The sequence below is a fragment of the Balaenoptera physalus genome, assembly GCF_965194825.1.
Source record: "Balaenoptera physalus genome assembly, chromosome: 4".
Classification (NCBI taxonomy): Eukaryota; Metazoa; Chordata; class Mammalia; order Artiodactyla; family Balaenopteridae; genus Balaenoptera; species Balaenoptera physalus.
In genome coordinates, this window is record NC_138891.1 from 138,526,300 (window position 1) to 138,551,048 (window position 24,749).

The 24,749-nt window shown below is 37.2% G+C and overlaps 1 protein-coding gene across 18 annotated transcripts in view; it reads left to right on the forward strand.

The window, feature by feature from the left end:
- TTC3 (tetratricopeptide repeat domain 3) overlaps positions 1–24,749 on the forward strand; it is a 137,303-nt gene that overhangs the window by 3,573 nt on the left and 108,981 nt on the right. For 8 of the 18 annotated variants that reach the window (XM_082458752.1, XM_082458746.1, XM_082458740.1 and 5 more), the window contains exons 2-10: positions 8,829–8,983; positions 9,728–9,770; positions 10,094–10,244; positions 10,715–10,802; positions 12,024–12,077; positions 13,192–13,312; positions 15,341–15,426; positions 16,497–16,591; positions 17,706–17,768. The exons of 3 other annotated variants lie outside the window; for them this stretch is intronic. In XM_082458752.1, the coding sequence (XP_082314878.1) occupies positions 8,840–8,983; positions 9,728–9,770; positions 10,094–10,244; positions 10,715–10,802; positions 12,024–12,077; positions 13,192–13,312; positions 15,341–15,426; positions 16,497–16,591; positions 17,706–17,768 (845 nt within the window). In that variant the 5' untranslated portion in view covers positions 8,829–8,839. Of the gene's footprint in view, positions 1–1,306; positions 6,185–8,828; positions 8,984–9,727; positions 9,771–10,093; positions 10,245–10,714; positions 10,803–12,023; positions 12,078–13,191; positions 13,313–15,340; positions 15,427–16,496; positions 16,592–17,705; positions 17,769–19,149; positions 19,399–20,606; positions 20,822–24,749 lie in introns of those variants that run through there. 7 more of the 18 variants (XM_082458749.1, XM_082458748.1, XM_082458745.1 and 4 more) reach the window with 5 other exon arrangements.

A 24,749-nucleotide genomic window follows, 5' to 3' on the forward strand; every position in this document is an offset into this window, starting at 1 on the left:
AACTCTATGCTGTAATAATTATGACGTTTTAAACCAATGATATGCCAGTTTTAAAATGTCACTGTGATACTCTAGAAATTCATCCTTTGCAATTATTTAAACTTGGGGCTGAAATTTTTTAGATGTCGTTTTAAAGTGTGAAGAATATGTAATTTTTAAAGTGTGGTTTGTGAGTAAAAAAATGTTGGAATACCACTGTGGTAAGCTATTTGCTAGAAGTGGAATTGCTGGGTTATGGGGTATGAATGTTCAGCTTTACAAAATGATACCAAATTGTTTTCTGAAGTGGTTGTACCAGCTTATACTTTGGCAAGCAGTTTTGTCAATTTATATACTTTGATTAGTAGTGTGTAAGAGGTATAGTTGATCTATATTCTCTGTAACACTTATTACTGTTAGACTTCTTAATATTTGTAAATCAGATGGATATGAAATGATGTGCATTGTGGTTTTAATTTGTATTTCTTGATTGCTAATGAGTTTGAGCATCTTTTCATTTGTCTGTGAACCATCTGTCCTTTTTGTTCACAAAAAAAATACCTCGTCATATCTTTTACCCATCTTTCTGTTGGGTTGTCTTTTAAAACTAACAAACTGGTAACATCGATCCTTTATTGAGTATACACGTTGTAAATATCTTCTTCTAGTTTGTGGTCTGTCTTTTTGCACTTCATGGTGTATTTTGCTGAACAGAAGTTCTTAATTTTAATGTAATCTAATTGGAAACTTTCCCTGCCCTGGGATTATAAAGTCGTTCTCCTGTGTTTCTCTTTAGAAGTTTTTAAATGACGCCTTTCACATTTAAGTTCATAATCCATCTGGTACTGATTTTTGTATATGGTGTGAGGTAATGATCCACATTCATTTTTTCCCCCATGTGGCTACAGTTGACCTCACTCCGTGTATTGAATTGGCCCGCTGTTCACTAATGATCTGCTGAACCACCTCTTTTACATGTTTAATTTCTGTGTGTGTGGGTCTGTTTCTCGTTCGCCTTTCTGTGCCACTTGTCCACTTGTCTATCTCTGTGTTGATACCACACTGTCGTGATTATTAATGCTACAGCTTTACCTGAAATCTTGATATCTGGGGGGCACTCGAGTCTTAGCTGTTCTTTAACAGCTTGTCATGTGACATGAAAAACTCTTTAGGAATAAATTGGAATGATTGAAATCAGTTTGGGGGAGACTTGAAATCTTTAAGATTTGAGGTATGTATTTCCATTTATTTAGGTTTTTAATGTTTTTTGATATAGTTTTGTAAATTTTTTCTTACAGATCTAACACTTTTTAAATGTTGATTCCAAGGTTTCTAGTAGTTTTGTTGCTGTTACAAATGATGCTTTTTAGATTCTATTTTCTGATTGTTCATTGTTAGTTAATAGCAATTCAATGGATTTTTTACATTGATCTTCAGTCATCCACTTGATAAACTCTTATTCTGATACATTTTCTGTAATTCTTTTGGGTTTTGTATGTGGACAGTTATATCACTTGCAAATAGTGACACTTTTGGGTTCTCCTTTCCAATTATTTTCCCTTAATTTTTTTTTTCTTGCCTTAATTTGTTGGCACACTTTTAGATCTATGTTCAGTGGATGTGATTATGGTTATTCATTAGAAGTGATTATAGAGAGCATACATGTGATTATAGTGAGACTACATGTCTTATTCCTGATTTTAAAAAATTGTTTCCCCCTTAAAAATGTTTGCTATGAGTTTCTATAGATACTCTTTATTAAGTTAGGGGAATCTTTGTTTGCAGTTTTGTCACGTGCTTTTCTGCATCTGTTGACAATATCTTGTGGTTTTTCTCCTTTAATCTGTTAAGTGTAATAGATTCCAATTTATACATTTAAAAATTCTTAATTCTCTTACATTCGTTCCTAAGATAAACGCAAATTGACCTTGATGGACTGTCTTTTTTTGAACTGGGTGGGGTTTGGTAGTATTTTATTTAGGTTTTTGTATTTGTTTATGAATGAAATCACCTGTTGTTTTTCTTTATTGACTATCTTGTCTGATTTTGGTTTTCAGGTTACACTGGCTTTATGCCATTTGCAGAGTAGTTCCTTTTTTTCTGTTCCCTGGGACAGTTTGGATTGGAGTGATTTGTTTCTTAAAAGTTTGGTGGCCTTTATCTGTGAGATCATTTGGATCTAATTTTTTGTGTGTGGAGGACTGTAAATTGTTGATAATTAGCAATTGAATAGTAGTAGGACTTCAGGTTTTCCATTTCTTTTAGTCAGTTTTGGTAAATTTTATTTATTTTTAAAAATTTATTGGCATCAAGTTCATGGTATTGTCTTAATTCTCTTTAATCTCTTTTACTTGTAGTTATGTTCCCTTTTCTCATTTTGAATATTATTTGTGTGCGACTTTTTTTTCATTAATTTTGCCAAAAGTTAGTCTATTTTATTAATCTTGCCAGAGGATGAATTTTTGGCCTAATTTGTTCTATTTTTGTTTTTTAGTTCATCGATTTTTTTCTCCTTTATGATTTCCTTCCTTTTCCTTCTTTGAGTTTATTGTTTATTATTTTTCTAACTTAAATTGCATGATTAACTTACTAATTTTCAGTCATTCCTGTTTCCTACTATCAGCATGTAAAACTATATGCTTCCTCACAGTTCATTTTTGCTTTATGTAACATGGTTTAATTTATGGTATTTTCATTAACTTTTAAATTTAAGTATTATTAAAATTTCTATTTTGATTTCTTCTCTGACTTATGTGTTTTAAAGTTTTCTTTAAAATATGCTTTAAAATTTCCAAATGTTTCTTCATTAACATTTTTCCTTTTCGTTCATTTCTTAATTGTGTTGTCAGAGAATGTATTGTATATTTTATCTTTCTGAAAACATTTGTTTGCCCTTGCTTTATGGCCTTGTACATAGGGAATTGTGATAACTATTCTGTGTGTACTTGTGAAGAGTATGTATTCTCTAGTTGTTACGTATGTGTTAGATCAGGCTTGTAAATTGTGTTGTTCACACTGTCTATATTAATTTTCAGTTGTTTGACCTGTCATGAGAGAGATGTAGTCTTCCACTGTTACCTTCTAACAGACTTCCTGTAGTTCTAACAGTTTTCATTTTTATGTATTTTGAGACTATTTGATTAGATACATGCAAGCTAAACATTGTTTTCCTAGTGGGTTGAACCTTTTCTGTTATGTTGTGGTTCTCTCCACGCTAAATTTTGTTTTTTGTCTTAGGGTCTGTTTGGTCTATCCCACCTTTCTTTTGGTGGTAATTTACTTGGAATAACCTTTTTCTTCATTTTCATGTCACTTTTCTTATGTCCTTAGATTTTAGGTATCTCTTATGAAAAATATATTACTAGATTTTTCTTTTAATCCAGTCAGGTAATTTATGATTTTTAATTGGTACTTTTAGAAGTTAGTTCAGGTCTCTTGGTGGTCAACTCATTTTTTTATCTAAAATTATTTTTATTTTACCCTTGTTCTTGAGGATAATTTTGATGGGTATACAGTTCTAGGTTGATGCTTTATTTTCTGTTTATATGGTAAATATATTATTCTACATGCAAAGTTGTCTGCTGCCAGTTTTATTTACGGTAATTTGAAGAAAATATTATTTTTCTTCTGGCTGCATTGGATTTTCTGTCTTTGGTTTACATCTTCACTTATAAGTCTAGGTGATGATTACTTTTTATTTATTCTATTTTGGATACATGTGTTTCCTGATTCAGAATTTTGTCTTCATGAGGTCTAGAAGATTCTGAGCCTTGTGCCCTTTAAATACTTTCTCTCTGATTTTATCTATTTTCTCCTTCTGGAAATTTAACTGGATATATATGTATTAGACTGTTTCCAGATCACTTATTTTTCGTCTTTCATATTTTTCATTTCCTTGTATCTTTGCCAGAACTTAAAGTGCTGGGTAATTTCATCAGGCATATGTTCTTGTTCATCAATTTTCTCTTCACCTGTGCCTGATCATCTGTTTGACCCATGTGTTTTATTTTCCTTTACTTTTAACAATTATATTTTTAATTTCTTAAAGTAGCACTCGGTTCTTTCTTAGCTATACCCAGTCATTTTTTATAGTCTCATGTTGCTTGCTCATTTTTTTGAATCTATATTCTGTAGACTGGCAATCCCAATGTCTGATGTCCTCAGGGGTCTAAATGTATTGCTTGTTTTTTCTGTTGCCTCCCTTATGGTGGATTGTCACCTCCTGTGCTTAGAGATTTTCAATTATGAACTCCTGATTGAGTGATCTTTCTCTGTGGGAATTTTGAGAGTCTGATTTGGGGGTACTTTCCTTCTGATAGGATTTGTATTAGCTTTGGCTGGGAGCTTTACGTGGGACCAACCTTTCAGTTTTCTCACTTTGCTTCTGGCCCATGATCCCACTATTGCTCTTGGCATTATGATTTATCATTGTTGACTGTCAGGTTTAGTTTCTAGCTAGAGGTTTGTTGCTTTGGGGGGAAAGGGTGGTTTTAAGTGTTGGCTATTTCTATGAGCTCAGCAAAATTTAAAAACTCTAGCATCCACTTTGTTTTGCAGTCATGGAGTGCCCCATTAGTTCATCATAATTGATGGACTCAGAAGTCCTTTACATCAGTATTTAATTTTTGTAGTATATTCATTTTAGTTTGTGTTAGGAAAAAAAATTCTGTCTTACCAAACTTAAGATTTCTTGGTGGTAACAAACTTTCTATTAATACAAGCTTACATCTAAGTTAAAAGTTGAGTTAGTCTAAATAAAAATATTAAATAGGTAACAGTACAGTTGACAAGTGGATTTGGCAAAGTTTTCTACTTTGGGGTATGCAAATTAAAAATTTGGGAAGCACTGAGATAGGGAATCAAGATGAGCAGGGCACAGTGTGCCCTCTGGACATAGTGGACCTACAGAGAGAAACCTGTAATGACCAAACAGTATGAAAATTGCTGTCAAAAAGATACGAGCAGGGCGCTCAGGGCTTACAGAGAAGCGGTGCAAAAATAAACTTGGTGGTAGTGAGAAGTTCAGGAAATGCTTCCTGCAGTCGAGGATTAAGGACTGGTAGGCATTCTGGTTGCAGAATAAGCTTTGTTTAGAAATGACAGACACCTGAGTATGACTGGCTTCTACGTTGCATGTCACGGAGTGACTAGAGAAATGCAGGAACAGGATCACAGAAGGCCTTCTGTGCTATAGTAAGGAGTTTGGACTTTATCCTGAAGATGATGAGAAGCTGCTGAATTATTTTAAGCAGTAAAGTGTTATGATCAGAGTTTTAGGGGATGCCAAGATTGAAGGCAAGTCACCAATTAGGAGACTGCTTGTTTAAGTAGTTCAGAGGAGAAAAGATGGAGCTACAACCAAGGCATTGGCAGTGGCCATGAAGAGGTGTATGTGGTAATTTTGGATTCCTTAGAGGAGTAGAAAGGACAGGACTTCATGGTCAGGTTGGTTAGGAATGTTGAAGGAGACTGGGGGAGTCTAGATTGACCTCCAGATTTCTGGTTTGGGTAACCAGGTGGCATGTAGAGCAATTAACTGGTAACATACAGAAAGAGGAAAGAACTTGGTTTCATTTGTTCTTGAGGAAAAAGATAAGTTTGTTTTTGAACTTACTGAATCTGAGAGGCTTGCGGGACATCTTGGTTAAGACCCAGTAGCAGTCGACAGGGAGGGTCTAGAAGTCATGAGATGCAACCCAGCCTGGAGAGATTTGAGAGTCTTCAGCATTTGGACATGTCAGCCGTGGTTTGCTACAGTGAGTATGAGGTAATTTAAAGTAGTACACAGATAAAAAAATTTTAATAGTTAGGAATTTAACGTGTCTGAAAAACGTAAGCTGTATTTCAAACCTATAATATCATGGATATTATCACTTAGGCCAAGTGAGCCCAAAAAGAAGAGAATATTAAGTAAATAAAATACATGGGATCTGTGGAAATGGCAAAAATTGTGGTGAAGCTATGCAAATGATGGAAGTTCAGAAAGTGCTGTTTTAAGCCATGGGTATGGTGGATAAGGTCACCCAAGGAGAGAGTAAGCGTGAGAAGAAAAGAGAGTTGACATTTGGGTGGCGGGGAATGGAGAAGAAGAGCCCATGGAGACTGAGGAAGAGCAGCCAGAAGAATAGGAGGAGAACCAGGAGAAGATGGTCTTTGGAGTCCAAATGAAGAGTTCTGAGAAGGAGGAAGTGGTCAACAGCGTCAAGTAAGTTGTAAGCTGAAAAGTGCTGTTTGGAATTAGCAATTAAGGGAGACCATTTAGTTAGAGGCATCCAAATAGCGGATTAAAAAAACATTTATCTAATATGTTAATGATAGCTGGTATTTGTAGTGTTTCCTATACACTGTGTGCTATTAAAAGCACTTTAAATGAGTTAATGGATTAATCAGATAGGTAGGGTTGCTGTCCTCGTTTGATTAAGTGAGGAAACTGAAGCCTGCAGAGGTTAAGTAACTTGTCCAAGATCACACACTCAGGAAATGGGAGAGCCAGGATTCAAGGCCAGGCAGTCTGGTTCCAGAGTCCATGCTCTTAACCACTATGCCGCATCGCCTCTCTGGTTAAAACAAAACAGAAAATAAAAGTAACACCAATGTCGTAATTACGATACAGTTGGTGTAGGGCATGCTATCAGTGAGATATGCCAGGCTGTGACTGACCAGCATGGTGTCACAGTGGCTCAGTCTGCCAGGTATGAGCACGTTAATTGTATTGTAACTGATGCCACGATGGTGATGTGTGGGCTGTGACAGACCGTTCTTGGCTCTTTCTGTATTTATATACAAAAAACATTTGCAAGACAAATGAGTTTAAAAGTGTATATATTTCCCAGAATAGCATATGTCCCATATTATGTGCCATACTTTGGGTGCTAAAATGTCTTTTTATTTTTTCCAATCATTGTTTACTTTTGGAGTTAAATTCTCTAAACTCTGGAAGTATTGTTCATCTAGAACAGGTCAGGTTCCGGACATTGTAGATATCCGGTCTACTGGAAAAGGTCGCTAACGGCTTTACTGAAGCAGCTTCCCTTAAATGGTGGAAGTGGAAACCCAATATTAGGAAAGTGAAAATAAACGAGAATGGAGGATTTGAATGGCAGAAAAGGAAGAATTCTTGATGAGGTTGAAGAATGTGGTAGGAGATAGGGGAGACGTAGAGACGTAAGTCGTAATGATTCCTGGGTGTGGTTGGAGAGGAGCTAATCAGAGTTAAAGATTTAAAAACTGGTTTAGACCTGGGCAGTGGTCCAAGGTGTGGCCTTGTGAAGCAAGAGCCTAGGTGAGGTGGGCCGCGAATTTCATTTTAGTTGAGAAGGTGGTTGCACTGCAAGGCTAGAGTCCTGAAGGGTTGTCCACACGGATGTTGGTGTGGCTGGAACGATGATTGGAGGAAAGAGGCGAACACTGTGAACTAGTTGCCCGTGTTCTTAAACGTGACAACAGCCAGGAGGCAGCTAGACGGCAGTGGCAACGAAACGTAGATCTAGTGAAATACAGTGTTTGAGAGGAAACTGTGGAATCAGAAGACCTAGGTTTGAATCCTGCCTAGCTTGGTGACCTTGAGCAAATTACTTAGTTTTGCTATGCATGTTTTCCATCTGTACAGTGACCATGATAATAATTGGGCCTGCGAAGAATTGCTGTGAGGATCAGTGAGATGGTACGCGTAAAACGCCTGGTACAACATAGGACAAATGGTACCGGCAGTTTGCTAGGAAGGTGGTCATTGGTCTTCGCTTCTGATATTGTGAGGTTGTTGTACAGCAAATTGGGCATAAGAAGAAGGATTACTTAAAGAAACAGATGTGTTTTCCAAGGACTGATGGTGGTCTTGCTTAGGAAAAAAGAAACTTGGTTTATCATAACCGTAGTGGGATAATAGTGGTGAAGTGAACAGGTATAAAAAATGGTGTTAATGGTGGTGCTGGTGATGATAGGAAAAGAAAGCCACTACTTGGGCAAGAGTTACAAGTAATAAAATGCTGCATTTTCCAGTGATATTTAGGTTTTGTAGCTATTCACTGATAGCTATACATTTTTGTTATTGAACTTTCTTCAGGGGAACACACTTTAGTCTGAAACTCTAGCCCTAATTCCCCTTCCCCCCACTGAAGTACTTGTTTTAAGAGCATGGTCGCTGATAATGTAAGGGGCGTTGCTGCTGCTGCAGCCTAGCAGCGCCGATCGTGTGCTGTAGTTGTTGTGAGAGCATTAGGAGCAGCGATTGCTGGGAGGATGGCAGGTCTGGATGCGGCTGTGAGGGGTTAGGAGGCTACATACTCTCCCTGTACCACTTCAGCTCTGCCCCTTTGCCCGGGACAGACACACACACTGAGGCATGGATAGGAGAATATGAACAGCTGAGAGGAAACCGTTTTCTCAGTGGAGTCAGGATTTAGTTCCAGCCAGGAGGTTGAGAATGTGGCAGAGTTTCTGTATGATAAAACAGCATATTTCACAGAGGCAGTAAAAGCAGTTGGGGTAAAAGGGCAGCAGTGGAAAGATGTCTTTTGTTCATTCATCTAGGCACATACAAAGATGAATAAGATGCCCTTATCTTCCATCTAAAGGAGATATGTAAACAGTTAAATTCAGGGTAGAGATGGTGATTCTTTGAACCTGACAAAAAGAAGAAATAGATTAAACTGATACTCGAGGAGGGTCAAGGGGGAAAACTAGCGAATGAGGATGAGAATCTTCCAGAGCTCAATGTTCTCATTGGAGAACTTGGTCACTTGGGGCGTAAGTTCCAAGTGTTTTTCAGATATACCATAGAAGCCAGGAAAACTGCTGCTCATATCATCTCAAACGGTTTAATTATTGATTTGGGTTTTGTTGTGTCCTAGGATGGCGCACCATGGGCGATTTTGCCCTGGGAAATGTCACTGTGGCAGACTGTGCCTTGTTAGCAGAGTGCCCTTATGTGGGTGATTGTGTCTTTGCCTCCGAGTTTATGTCCAGTGATTATGTTCGTGTGACTCAACTTTACTGTGACGGGGTGGTAAGTAGATTTCTTAACCTTTTTTTTTTTTTCGACTGCACCGCGTGGCATGCGGGATCTTAGTTTCCTGACCAGGGGATCAAACCCGTGCCCTCTGCAGTGGAAGTGCAGTCTTAACTACTGGACCGCCAGGGAAATCCCCTTAACTTTTTGTTTTTAACAGTATGTATTCTTAAAGTTTTCTTTTTTTTTAAAATTGAGGTATGATAGACATATGACATTAGTTTCAGATGTACAACATAAGGATTCAGTATATGTATATATCATGAGATCAACACAATAAGTTTAGTTAACGTCCATCACCATACATAGTTACACATTTTTTTTCCTTCTTATGAGAACCTTTAAGATTTACTTCTTGAAGGTTTTGTGGTATAGAGCTATCTGAGTAAAGACATTTTTGTGCTACACGAGATTTGATAGGGAGATGTGTATGGGTTTTGAAGAGGTCATTTCAGACGGAAAAGTAAGCAGTGTCTCAACAAGGAGAATGTGCAGTGCTGGTGAAAGCTTGTTTTCTGACTGGAGATGAGACTAAAGGCTCTCAGGGAGAGCCATAGAACGGACTGGGGGAAACACTGAAAAGGCCAAAAGACTCATTGGTTGAAGATGTTGTATTCAAAGTGTAAAAGTAAACGTACTGTAAGTTTTTAGTTTAGTATTGATAACCCTTACATTAAAAATCAAGGACTGTTACTTTTGCATTTACCAGATACAGGTCAAAAGAATTTTTTTCTTTTTCAGGGTAGACAGTATAAAGATTATACCCAAAGTGAGGGAAACTTAGGTGAGTACTTTGGTATTTTAATTTTAATTTGTTGAAACAGTTATCAAGGGAGGTTCATGCATTCACATCAACATAACAGACTTATATATCTTTACAAAGTTTATTCTTTATTATTCTTTTTCACTAGAAATTAAAAAACCTTTCTTTGTTAAAATAGAGTTTTAGCTAACACTTAGATATTCTTAACATCTGACAGGTTAAAATATTTCATCCATTCATTTCTTACCTTTCCATATCCATTTTTGTCTTCTCCCTTAACAGTGTCGATTCATTCCAAAATGAGGCACAAAATATTAATATAAAACTTTTTCTTTTTAATTAAGAGTTTGACATCTGCACTATGTGGTGTAGTAAACCTGTTTCTATCCTGCAAGATTACTGTGATGCCATTAAAATACACGTCTTCTGGCCACTTCTGTTTCAACGTCAACACAGTTCTGTAATATCACGGTTGCACCCCTGTGTGCAGGCGAAGTAAGTTACTGCTTATTAACCCATTTTGTATGAACAGTGAGAGTGTGTTGCCCAGTACTGAGGAATGCCGAGTGCAGTGGAAGGCTTATGTCTCATTCTTGTATACTGTTCAACTCTACTTTTGTTTAATGGAGTGGAAAAAGTTAATACTTGGGATTTGGCTATGAATGAATAATCATGGTAACATTATAATGAATGAAACTCTGAAGAGCGTTAGATGGTAGATTTGAAGCTGAATAAGGAAAAATTAATATGCTTGTTTATAAATACCAGTATTATAGTACAGAAGAAAGAAAAAAGTGTAGTATTTTGTCTACCTAATAAACAACTTATTATTACCTAGAGTGAAGTAACAGAACTTAATTTTATTCAAATAGTTTAAGTTGAGGTATAGCATATAGTTGTGTGTAAGATTCAATGAATTTTATATATGAGACCCTAATCTTTTAAAAAATAAATTTATCTTTAAGCAGTTCTCATGCTTCTGAGATAAGTTTGAAGAAATTACAACATCTTGAGTTGATGGAAGATATTGTGGATTTGGCAAAGAAAGCTGCGGTAAGTGATAGAATGTGTTCCTCTCCCGCATTTCAAGAATATAGATATTTATATGGTATTAGGCCCATGTTACTAATTTATAGTGGCTAACGGGTAATGGTTAACCTGAGCTTGTTCTGCTATCCATGAGTTTGTGCTGTGTATTTGAGAGATCAGGTAGATGGCTGTTTTCATGGTTCTGACATGACATGATGAGAACCAGGCCTGCTCCTTGTCGTTAACAAATAGACATTAGAATTTGTCACGAATGGAAGTGTGCACCTGGTTCACAGAAACCTTTGCCGCAGGTTCTAAAAGTGATGGGTTCTATCTTGTAACGTAAAATCATGCCACTGTTAGCACCACCACAACAAATATTTTTTCTTTGGGGTAAACTTTATCATGTCAGATTTGAGGAGGTATCCCTGTACTACACTGAGGGTTTTTTTTTCCCTTGAAAGCCATTTAATAATTTTTCTCATTTCAGTTGGTTATGGAGCCAAGTGTTTTTCTTGGTAATTCTGATTGCAAACTTAAATTTAGAAAGGGCATTCTGATATTTATTTCCTGCAGATTAATCCTCTGCAGCAACTTATATCAGCCAGTGTAATTTTTTTTTAATTTTATTTATTTATTTTTGTCTGCGTTGGGTCTTCGTTGCTGCGTGCGGGCTTTCTCTGGTTGTGGAGAGCGGGGGCTACTCTTCGTTGCGGTGCGCGGGCTTCTCATTTCAGTGGCTTCTCTTGTTGCGGAGCACGGGCTCAGTAGTTGTGGCACACGGGCTTCAGCAGTTGTGGCTCGTGGGCTCCAGAGCGGAGGCTCAGCAGTTGTGGCGCACGGGCTCAGCAGCTCCGCGGCATGTGGGATCCTCCCTGACCAGGGTTCGAACCTGTGTCCCTCGCATTGGCAGGTGGACTCCCAACCACTGCGCCACCAGGGAAGCCCAGCCAGTGTAATTTTATTAAAAAATGTAGGTGTAATGAACCATACATCTAAAAGTTTAAAATCCATACATCTAAAAGTTAAACTAAATCATTTTATTATTAGAACCCTGTGTAAGACTATTTCTGACTTGTTTTAGGGTCCTTAAGAGGTAAATTGCGCATGAAAGTGCTGTAGAAAGTGGACTACTATGTACATAACAGTAGTATTCCTAAAATGTAGAATTTTTTTTTCCACTAGAAAATTAAAGTATGATTGGCCGAATAAGGAAAAAAATGTTTTGTCTTTTCTGTTTTGCAGAATGATTCATTCTTTATTGGAGGCTTATTGAGAATTGGTTATAAAATAGAAAATGTAAGTGTTAACATGGGAATACGATACAACCACTTTGAATAAGTGGCAGTTTTCTCACTTCTCATTGCCCCCTGTATCAATACGAGGCCCACAGAGTCAACATTTTATAGGTAACATTTAGTAGTACTGATTTCTATATTTTGCCTAAGCAATCTCCTTGTTTGGGGGGTTTGCATTATTATCATTTTTTTCCCCATATATGTAGTGTAATTTTGAGCCTCCTTACAAGTTGATTGTTTTTTCTCTTTCAGATTATTTACCTGGCATATGTTCTCTCCCAAATGAAATTATTAGGCCCCTGGTATGAACATTTTTTGATACACAATTACTAGATGATCTCCAGATACATTGTAGGATCTTAGCTCCCCGACCAGGGATTGAACCTGGGCCCTCAGCAGTAAGAACACAGAGTCCTAACCACTGGACTGCCAGGAAATTCCCAATAAACCAATTTTTAATGCTACTGGTGACATAAACATGTACATGTTTCCCTTAATATGTTGACACCAGCGTTGATGACTTCATTATTTAATTTCTGAAATCTTTTCCGACACGAGAAGTATGAATTATACTTCTGTGAACTCTGGACCCTTCGTGAAGGTCATTGCACTGAGTGCTCATTTGCCCAACCATGCCCTCCTCTTGTTGCCTATATGCTTATTTTTCTCTTTGCCACAGACCATTTAAAGTACATAGTCCCTTTAGTGAACCTTAATAGATACCGTTAATCTTAAGGTAAGGATGGAAGTCCTAGTTTAGATGAGATCTGAGACCCCTATTCACCTTGTGTTACTGTACTCTCCTGCTACCTAGGGCAGCCTCTGGCCAGGTTGTAGACCTCAACTTCCAGGTCTTTAATCATTGCAGCAGCATCCTGGGCTCTGAGGGTGGCCTGAGGTTACCTGAAGATATAACATATGTGAGTCTGTGGTCTCTGTTAACTTGTGTGTTGGGGTCTAGCTAGTCTAGGTTACATGCTATAGTAATGAAAACATGAGGTTGTACAAGTTTTGTAATAAGAATCTGAAATACTATATAAGATAAATTTATAATGCCACATGTAAACTTACAATTAATACACAAGTCACATTTTTCATCCCTCTTTTTGAAACAGAAAATCTTGGCAATGGAAGAAGCTTTGAATTGGGTGAAATACACAGGCGATGTAACAATTTTACCTAGGTTAGGAGCAGTTGACAATTGTTGGCCTATGTTAAGTATTTTCTTTACTGAATGTAAGTATAAATGCTTTAAATTGTTACTTGACTCAGTTTTATAAAGGTATTATTTTGGAAAATAGAACGTGTAGCTGTGGTTTCTTGTTTATCTTAGGATTTTAAAAAATGTTTTTCTCTTATGAGTAAAAGCCTGAATAAGAGAACTTTAACCCTGTAGTTAATTATATTCTGTATTTCTTGTCATGATGATATCTGTGATGTTAATACTTTTTAAACATCCTAGCAAATGGATGCCATAAATTATTAATATATAATACCCAAAGAGACCACACTGGGGCTCATGTATTCTCATTCATAAGAGAAGTAACTGAGCTAAGATTATAATTTTCATTTCTCTGATGAATTTGTTATTCTTATATATGATGAAGCTGCCTTATATATTTTTTACCTTGTGAAATATTTTTCTCTAAAATATTTGAATGTTAGAACTGTTTTTATAGGGATCTTGAAACAGGAAGTATTTGGCTAGTTGATAATGACTGATAATTTGCCATTTCCATTTGCCATTTTGAGTAGAGGGCACATTTTGTACTCTTGACCTGAGTGTTAGAGAGAAATTAAGCTTAAATATGAAGACAGGTTTTTCTTTTTTTTTTTTAAATAAATTTATTTACGTATTTTTGGCTGTGTTGGTTAGTTGTGGGGAGAGGGGCTGCTTTTTGTTGTGGTGTGCAGACTTCTCATTATGGTGGCTTCTCGTTGCAGAGCATGGGCTCTAGGCATGCGGGCTTCAGTAGTTGTGGCACATGGGCTCAGTAGTTGTGGCGCATGGGGTTAGTTGCTCCGCAGCATGTGGGATCTTCTTGGACCAGGGCTCGATCCTGTGTCCCCTGCATTGGCAGGTGGATTCTTAAGCACTGTGCCACCAGGGAAGCCCCAAGACAGGTTTTCCTGATGTTTATTGGACGGTGGGCTGTATTACGTTGATAGAGGTTGTTCTCTTCGTTGTTTTGGAAGCCTTTAATTATAGCCTAGATTTTATGGTGGAAGTAAAGGACCAGTATCATGTACTGGGCACCCATTTGGGCTCGTTTCTGACTCTCTCTCTCTGTTCTCTCTTTTTATAATAGTTCTGCCAGGTAGATGCTGTGATCCTATTTTAGAAATGAGCAAACTTTGAGAGGTTAAATGATATTTCTTTAGTCTATTAAGTAGTAGAACCTAGATGAGAAGTCAGGTCTCTCTGATCTCAAAGTCTGGGTTTTTGTTCTATAATCTTATTCTGTCCCTTTAGTATTAGTTTACTTTATTTGGTCACCTTCCAAAATTCTTTCTTCAATCTTAAATTTTAGATACTGCTTTTGCCTTGGAAATGAATATGTTTGGCTAGAAGCGTAACTATAGTTCTGTTGCAATAAAATTATTATTTACCACTTAAAATCTTTTTTATAGAACAGCTTAAAATACAGAAAATTGAGGTCTGATAAACTTTTAACATAAATTTTGGTTATTACCTACTGCATTTTAATTAGTTTATTACATTTTTATGAGAATAATATTTCAAAAAATGTCAAATTTTAACATTCATGAGAGTCAAAATGTTGAATTAAGACATTTTAAATTCTTCATTTTTTTTATATTAAACACATTTTAGAAAGTAGTTTCTCAGGTTTTTGTTTTCAGAAATTTTAGTTAAACTTTGTGCCAGGTACACCATAGCTCAATAATGTTTGTTGAATTGACTTGAGTAATTATGAGGCCTATTTGGAATGTGTTATGACAGAGCACTGTTAACCACAGTTAGAACTAGAGTAATAATAAACAAGATTTTTAAATGCTAGAAATAAAACAGATTAGATTCTTAGCACGCAATGAATCTAATGTTCTCTGAAACATTTTATCAGCTGTTTATTAAAAATATATTATTGATACATGTAAAAGATTATAAGAAACATTATTTAGAAAGTATAACATCTTGAACTTTACATACTCAACCTACGTAGCCTAAGAATTAGAACATTAACAATACCAGTTTGTTTTTTTTAAACAAATGTTCTCTCACTCTCTCCTAAAAATAAAATTTAGACAAGTATCACATTACTAAAGTTGTAACAGAAAACTGCAATTTGCTTGAAGAATTTAAAACTCAAAGTTGTGCGGAGTGTCTAGAGGTGAGAATAAATATTTACTTGTAAGTATATTTTAAGATTTGCTTGTTAGAACTTTTATTAACACTCAGAGGAAAGTTCAGTAAAACTGCTGTCAGTACACAAGGAACTACTATAAAATTTGATAACATATTTGAGGGAAATTTTTAATAAATTTTGATTGGAATATTTATTTTGGAAGAGGAAGCCATCTTGATCAGAATTTTCTAATGTTATAGATTTTAAGAGTTAATTGAAAATAGAAATTTGATTTTTTTTAAATTAAAAGGCTTTTAATTAGTTGAGGGAATATGATTTTTCTTTGCCACCAGCTTTATTGACATGTAATTCACATGCCATACAATTCGCTCATAGGAAATATGATTTTAACTAAATTTTTAAAAAGGGATTTAGGAAAATATTTAATATTCTATTTAATTCTCTAGCTAAAGCCATTGATATAATCCAGTAAATAATAGTTAATTTGTTTATTTTGAAAATGTGAAGGTTTGAGGTGAAAAGTTTTAGTTATATCTGTAGCATCTTTGATTTCATTTTTTGTTGTTGGTTGTTTTTTTTTTTGTTTTTATTTCATCCTTGCTATAGGTCACCTCATTTTTTTGGGGGGGGGCAGTTAGTCTAATCAACAGTGCCTATATGTTATTGATTTATATATTATTTTTTAAGCACTCAGGTTTGTTGAATAACATCACATTTTCTAACCTAAAATTAAAATTCTACTTGGATCTTATTTCTTTTCTGCATATGCAGGCATATCAAGGTCTGTTTAAAAGTGGGCCTGCCAAATACGGTACACAAGGGGTAAATTGTTAGTGTTATTCATAATGTGATGGCTTTGTTTACTTTTTAATATCCCTTTATCAAAGTTAGCGTCGAGTCATTAGAGGCAGACAGGTTTCTTTAAATGTATATTCCAAAATGTTGGGTATTGAATTCTCATTTTCTACCTAAGTAATCCCCCAGGTTATTTCTGATATCTGAGATAGAAACCCAGAACCATTTTTCCTAAATATTGGGGTTCCTGATTCTCTTTGCATTTAATTGATGGGTCTTCTTTTACCTTGATTTCTCAGCAAGGAGAACTAATGAAAATGAAAGGAAATGAAGAGTTTTCCAAAGAAAGATTCGATATAGCTATTATCTATTACACCAGAGCCATTGAATGTAGGTAAGAGCAAAATAGAACAATGAGACCCTTTTTATGTGGCAGATCAAGTTAGAATGCTAGTCATTAGAAAGAAACGCAAGATGAGGAATTGGAGAATATCATCAATTTGCTATGCAGAATATATTTTCTCACCCGTAGGTATTAGAAGCATGAGATGACCTGAGTAGATGAACTTACTAATCAAGTTGTATAACCCAAGCGAGTCAGACGAAATTGTAAATTTGCTTCTACCCTGCCCCACTTTTTTCCCAAGCTTTCTAGTACAGAGTCATCTGTTCTTTCTTGGTCTTGTTTTCCCTTCAACTGATTCCTTCCAAATTATTAACTGATAACAAAGGGTTAGTTACTAGTACTTAAGATGTCACCCATTCAGGGATTTGTGCTTTCTGTGAGGGAATTTTTAAAGGGTAGTAGTTGGAATTGTTGAGAGAATGCATGTGTTCTCTCTACCTCGTCTTCTGTTTGCTCAGCTGCTAGAATTCTGTAGCATTCCTGCAAGTGTGCCTCACCTGGCTCTTACTGACATCTTAGCTGGCCCACCTGATACTGTGGCAGCCTTAGGAGGGTGGGCTGTAGACAGCTACTCTCTTTCCTGTCTTACCCGTCTCCACAGGGAATGAGTGAATCCAGGTAGCACACCACATCTGAAAGCCTGCTGCTCTGTTCTTCTAGGAAGAGGTAGAGGAACAGTAAGATAAAACCAAAGAGGACAAAACTTGAAATGAAGCTATTTAAATTACTGTTGTAATTTACAGGCTTCCTTTATTTGAGTTCTTTGTGAAGGTGGTACAGTTCTGACTTACATAAATATTCTGTTCTCTACAGTTACAGCATACTTGTAGTTTGCTAGTTTTTTAATATGTCTCATTTGATCCTTGCAGCAGCCCTATGAGCTAGGCAGAAAAAGTAGAACTTCTTAATCTTCATTTTGAATACAGGGAAGTTTAAGTTGGTTTGAACAAGTTACTCAGGTAGTGAAGGAACAAGAACTATATTCTTTCTGCTCTGCCACACAGATGTAAAGTTTTTGAAAATTATTTCATGCCTTATGATTTCTGTGTTGTTTGTTCTGTATGTAATGTTCTTTACTGAAGAAACATTCTTTCTTTTAAAGACCTGAAAATCACCTTCTTTATGGTAACCGAGCTCTTTGTTTTCTTCGCACTGGACAATTTAGGTAAGTTGGTTAAAGCGCCTAATCACTGAATTGTTAGGCTAAATACCTATCTTTGAGAAGTATTTCTGTTTTGCAGTTACACAAGAAAATCCTTCAGTAGTTCTTCGGCAGAAATAGTTAAATGCTTAGAAGAGAGCTCTTTAGGCTTTATATATAAAAACAACAGTGACAGAAACAGCTGTTCTGATTGAGTGGATAACATGCTATGCATTATTTTAAGCACTTCAAATAGGTTATTTAATTCTCACAACACATTTAATAGATAATTATTCTCCACATTTTACATTTGGGCAAACTCATACCATTAGTAATTAGTAATTGTGAATTTGGTTCTACCCTGCCCCATTTTTTTTCAAGCTATGATGCAGTGATGCCAAGATTTGAACACAGATCTTATCTGATGATGTCAAAGTCTGTGTTTATAACACCTATATTACCTTCTTTTGCTCTATTAACTAATCTGTATAGTTCTGGAAGAATTTTTGCTGTATTTGTTTCCTCTATCTTGGTATGAAAAAATTAAGTAAATATCCTTCATAAGTGAAGGAAAAGAAATTTAATGGTTTAACTCTGGGAGTGAAATCATAATTCTTAGTTCCTCATGTTCACCTAAGCTTTTATTTATTAGTTGAGAAAGATTGTTGACACTGCACCATGATTTTATTGTCTCAGTTTAAAATTTTTAGGACTTAAATATTAAACATTAATGTTGAGCAGTGTAGACAACAGTTATATTTAACTGTGTCCTACCTAATTGTAAGAAGGGTTTCGGGTTGCTTCAAGAATACATCCACTCAGTATAAAAATATTAAAAACAAACAAAACAAACTAAAAAACCAAGTTGGAGCCTGGGATCCTTAGAATAAAGCTGCATAGGCATAAGGTCCTGCTTAGTGATTGGTTATAATTCATATTTGCATCTGACCTTTCTGTTGCCCAAAATAAAAAGAGAATACCCGACAAGTTACATAATTCTCACTGACCATGAAGAAAGAGGACACCAGTTGCTCAGGTGAAACTGTTTTCCTGGTGTTTAGTTGTGGAAGAAGTTTCTTATATGGCTTAGAAGTAATATGAACTGAGTGGTGGAGTAGAGAAGAACCTCAGCAACATTCCTGTTCAAAGGAAAAAACTCCCTGAGAGTACAGTTTTGGGTTTCATCAATAATTTTTTTCATTAAGTTTTCTCATGAAAGCAGAGAATATGATATCAGTTGTTTTTCAGGGAAAGCACTTACGTTGGGAGGTGGGAGTGGGGACTATAGTATATTCCAAGTATGAAGCTTTTAAAAATAACCTGTATGTTTTTCTTTTATTATAAACAGAACACTTTCTCATGGTAGAAAATTTGGAAAATACAAGAGTTTAAAAAGAAGAAAATAAAATCACCACCTCGGAGAATACCGCTGTATTAACGTTATGCAGCTTTTAGATGGCTTAAGCCGTGGATAAACCGAGGCTATCTAGTCTAGAGGAATGGATGGGCTTGACACAGTCTTCCGTCAATACCACTGTCCTCAACTGGTTCTGACAAGAAATGAGCTGCAAATGTCTTTAGATTATTGCCTCTGGCTAGGTCCAGAATTGCAGATATCCTGTGCTGTTTGAAGGTCAATCTGTATGCTTTCAAGGTGAATAGGTTGGGCAACTTGGCTAGCCTCTTGTGAAAATCGAGGCGCCTATCTGAAACCTTGATTGGGTGGAAGGTCATCCCCTCTGCATAGGGGATCGCCGGGAGCTGAGAGGCAAACCAGGGGTTTCTGCCCTCTTTCATGAGTGTTGAATGCTAGACACTCAAGCAGGATCCTGCTAAAACTCTGCTGTAAAGGAGGTGCATCAAAGTAGAAGTACAGAAGCCAGGTAGCCTGGTGAGGTCCAGGTCAAGAGCAGGGTTGTGCATCCATCCTTGTACCTCCTTCCTGCCGGTCTAGGTTTGTGATTCAACACCAATGAAGTTTTCTTTAGAGGCAGGTCAGCAGCATTTCCTTATTAGGCAATCACCAATATGTGCTGGATGCTTATTTAATGTCAGAAGCATTATGCCACATTGGTTTTACTGTTGTTTCCCACCTCATTCATTGTTTATATGACTTGCTCAGTAATGTAGGGATAATGTTTTCTGAACCTGCAATACACATAACTCCTGATCAAGTGAGTAGTTGATACGACTTCAGAGAAGAATATGTTGCCAGTGATTCAGACGTGCCATTGACTCAGGAGGACCCATGCCATTTAGCTGGGTTACCAAGATTGAGATGTTTTGAAGCTCTCACATCTGAGGGTTGGTAGGTCCGTTATGGGAATCTGGCTGAGCAGCTGCAGGCACAGCTGAGGGTAAAGCATCCGACCTCCCTGGCACTGTTCTGAGCATTCTGCGTGTATTGACTCATAAAACCCTCACAACCCCGTGAGGTAGGTGCTACTGTGTCGTTGTAGATGAGGAACCTGAGACCTGGGGAGGTCAAGCAGTGTCCTCAGACACTAGGTGGGTGTGATGGAGCCAGAATTTGAACGCAGGCAGCCTGGATGCAGGGTCTCTACTATTAATCACCATAAGGTGATGATAGAATCAGACGGCAATGTGAAAGTTGAAAAAAATTAAAAATTAAAATAATGGTCTAAATAGTCAGTAAACATGATTATCCTTACAGGGTGTGCAGATTAAAAACTGTGAGTCTCTCTTTCGTACCCATCAGATTGGCAAAAATTTAAAAACCTCATAACACCAAGTGTTTGAGAGGATGTGGAACAAAGGAAACTTTCATACTCGGCTGGAGAAAAGTGTAAATTGGTGCAGTCACTACTGTGGAGAGCCATTTGGCAAGGTGAAGATGTGCGTACTCTGCCGCCCGCTTCTGGGCTACCCAAGAAGATGTGTACGAGCCTTCAGTAGAGCGTGGTTTTTAAGAGTAAAGAAATGGAAACAACCTAAAAGTCCATCAATAGGGGAATGGATAAAATGAATTATGGTATATTCATACAATGGAATTCTGTGCAGCAGTTAAAATGAATGCAATGTTGAGTGAAAAAGCAAGTTGCAGAATGATTTGTACGGTATGATGCCATTTATATGATGTTTTAAAATGTGCAAAATGATATGCATATCCGTAATTAATACATAGTATGTATTAACAATGTTTTTAAAGTGCATGGGCATGTTAAACACCAGGGGAGTGGCTGTCTCTGGGGAGGGAGGGAGGGAGGGAAAAGGACTGGAGCTGGGAAGGATGGTTCCCAGTGGGTGTCAGCTGTAACAGACCTCTGCAAAAAGATCTGAAGTAAATACGGCAAAACGTTAAGGTCTTGCTAAGCCGGTACATGGGTGTTGATTATGTTAATGTTATTCTCTGTACTTTTATGTATATTTGATAAAAAAGTAACACAAAGTGTAATTTAAAATGCACATAAGATGAAAAAAAGAAAAAAACACCAAACATTAAGGATAAAATAAGTGGAAAGTAATCTTGAAAGGAGAGAAATAGAAGTATTTTAAGACCAGTGGTTGGGAGCCTGAGGTGAAGTATGTGTGGGGAAAATGCTTCACTCAGAAATGGTCAGAGAGTGGTGGAGGTTTTAATGCCGAATAGCCCCACTTGTAATAGCCTATACTTGTAAGTCTGGCCACCTTTGGGTGGGTATAGGGGAGGCCAGGAGTCAGTCAGAAAGAACCCTTACCACTCTCCAGAGGTGTGCACCTCCAGGTCAGCAGATGTTGCCCTGGGGAAGCACATGGAATGGGGTTGGGCTTAGGGAGGGGTGGGTGGAAATATGCTCCCTCCTGCCACTGCTTCTCCCTACTGAATCCTTCAAGCTGAGGAATGCGTGCAGTGTATCCCAGAATGCCTGGCTGGGGTGACATGTCCTTTTTATTCTGGTCTTCTGTAAGTTCACTTTTTAAGTATAATTTGAGAATTAGAGGGCATTTTAGAATGATGGTTTTAATTGAAGTAATTAGAAATTTTCAGATTAGAGGGGAATCTAGAAAAAGCAATCAGGCATCTATAGCGTCTGTAGTTACAGTGATTATGCAAGGTATATGATTAGGCTTACTGTTTAATTCATTCTTGTGGGACTCATGTGAAAATTTGAATTCTTTGGTGGGATGGGATAAATTGTGTAATGGGAAATGTAATTGGAAAAGGCGAAAGCTTAGCCTTGGATTTTTTTAAAAATTTACTTTGGAAAATGATGGAATTTTATTATTTATTTATTTATTTATTTTTGGCTGCGTTGGGTGTTCATTGCTGCACGCGGGCCCTCCCTAGTTGCGACGAGCGGGGGCTACTCCTCGTTGCGATGTGCGGGCCTCCCATTGCGGTAGCCTCTCCCGCCGCGGAGTACAGCCTCCAGGTGCGCAGGCCCCAGCAGATGTGGCACTCAGGCTCAGGAGCTATGGCGCACGGGCTTAGTTGCTCCGCGGCATGTGGGATCCTCCCAGACCAGGGCTGGAACCTGTGTCCCCTGAGTCGGCAGGCAGACTCTCAACCACTGCGCCACCAGGGAAGCCCCAAACGATGGAACTTTAAAACTTGATATTTACTTTGACCTTTTGGTGTTTAACTATCTACCTGTTGTATGATATTCCCTTCTATTAGCTCCCAACTTGTGATTAATAGCAGGTGGATAGACTTTAAATTATGTGTGTATGTGTGTGTGTTTTTCTGAATTTCTCTGAGGCCTGAGGTGTAAATCAAGTCAATTGTATGTTTCTGTGAGAATTTCAAAAATCTTAGTGTGTGTGGGGAGCTTTAGTGTACGTGTTGGTTGGTGAATTATTCCTCACTCTTTTCCTTGTGTGGTCTCTTTATTTTGCTTAAAAGCTGCTGTATTTGCTTTTGAAGGAAAGAGTTATTTTTTCAGTCTTCCTTGGGGTGCATCCCCTTTTTAAAAAGCAGTAACAAATGCGCATCATAAAAAGTTGAGTACTACTAAAGGATAAGCTGAAAACTCTTGCCCATCTGAGACCCATGCCCTAATTCCTTTCTTTTAGATTCTTGTGTATTTCCATGATATTGATATTTCATGACTATACTAGCACTTATTACGTTGAACCAAATGAAGTTGCTTTTATAAATCAGAATAAGGCAGTTTTGTTTGGTTCAGTGTAATGTATATGTCCCTTTTTTTTTTTTTTTAACATGGGTAAGAGCATATTATACACCCTGTTGTATGTCTTGCTTCTTTTAATGTTTAAATCTTGGAGTTGTTGCATATCAGTGAATATAGAGATCTACCCTAGTTTTTATTCATGGCTGCATAGTATTTTACTCAGTGAATTAGTTTGTATTAGAATATAGCTTATTTCCAGTTTTAAAAATTATATACAGGAATATCCTTTTACTTACATACTACACTCAGATGCAAGTATATATATATGTAGGATAAATTCCTGATAAAAATTTATTTTACTTGGATGAAAGAGCATATGTAATTTTAATTCCAGACACTAACTTTTGATTTAAAATGTATGTGTTTATTCAGTCAATGGTTAATAGTCACTGCATATTTGATAGTAACTGACATTACATCTGAATCCTGCTTTTGTTGTTTCATTGTAAGATGGAGAACCTTGGGGAGTAATATTGTTACTTCTTTGTGGTCTGGTCAGGCCCTGAAAGTGATGATTTACAATAGGGGGAGAAATAATTCTTTTGTGGTATTCAAAGTTCTTACATACTTATATGTTGTGGTTTGAGAGAGTCAATTAATGGCATCTCCTTCCCCTCCCAAGTCCAGAATTAGCTAAGAGATGGAAGCAGAAGACAATTGGTGATGCAGTCTCGCCTCCATTACTAATACAGTTGTTAGAGAACCGGGCCTTAAGTCTGATAGCCAAGTGACTTATTATTAGTTCACCCATGTCACAGACAGAACCAGGCAACAGGGCCCTTGTGAACTTTAAGCTTGGAGGAGAAGGGAATCTGGTGTTATGTTGCTGTTTAAGATAAGGTCCCAAAGAAAGAAAAAGAAGAGGCTAAGCCCCATAGGATTGATGCCTCTCCCCCACCATTAGATAAGTTATTATTCCCTCGGGGAAAAGTTAGTGAGAGTTGGGGAGAGGAGAGAGCTCACTAGTGATTAATCTAGCAAATCCACATGGAAGCTAGAGGAGGGGGAAATAAGTGTTTTTTCATAACATAATTTAGGACAAAATGTAACATATTGTATGTGAGGAACTAGATAGGGCTAGGGACTGGAGAAATACACTTTCCCATGTAACATGTAATGAATTGGAGCATCTATGCTAGAGCTCTGTTTCTTACCCTCTGTTCAGTACACTTACTGTTGTGTCACACAGTCTTCAGGAGTGAATAACCATTTGCATCTCTTGGGTTTTCCTGTTTTCATAGATGTATTGTGCAGGGTATTGCTGCTAAAGTCAGTCCTGCCCTCCAGAGTGTTTAGACCCTGGGCTACAGTGACTTGGAAGAGCAGTAACATGACGTAATTTACTCCACCCACTTTGCTTTCGTAGACGAATGTGGTCAAATACTAGTAAATACGAAAATGTTAATATACATTGATATATTAATAAATATACTTATAACGTGATTATAATTATAATAGCAATATAATATATTACAGGTATTATAGTATTGTTTATTATAATAAATAACATTAAACACTGGTATGTTAGAAATGAGCAAAAACAGACATAGTCCCTGTGTTCTAGACAGTGGGCCAGCAGTGTGGGAAGGAGCACGTGGCATTCCAGTTTTAGTTTATGTTCTGCTGAAGCGAGCACAGCAAGTGTGTGTGAATACAGAGAAGGAGGGGGTGAGGTGGTCAGGGGCTAGACCAAGGAGGGTTCTGTAGGCTACAGTCCAAGTTCTGATTGAATTAATTGGGCATTGGGCTTTTAGAAGGCCCCCAGGTAGTACTAATGTGCAGCCAGGTTTGAGACCCACTAGTCAAGAGAGGGCAGGGTTGAGATTAGAAGAGGAAGTAGGACTGAGCTTTGAGGGACTCAAACAGTGGCCCA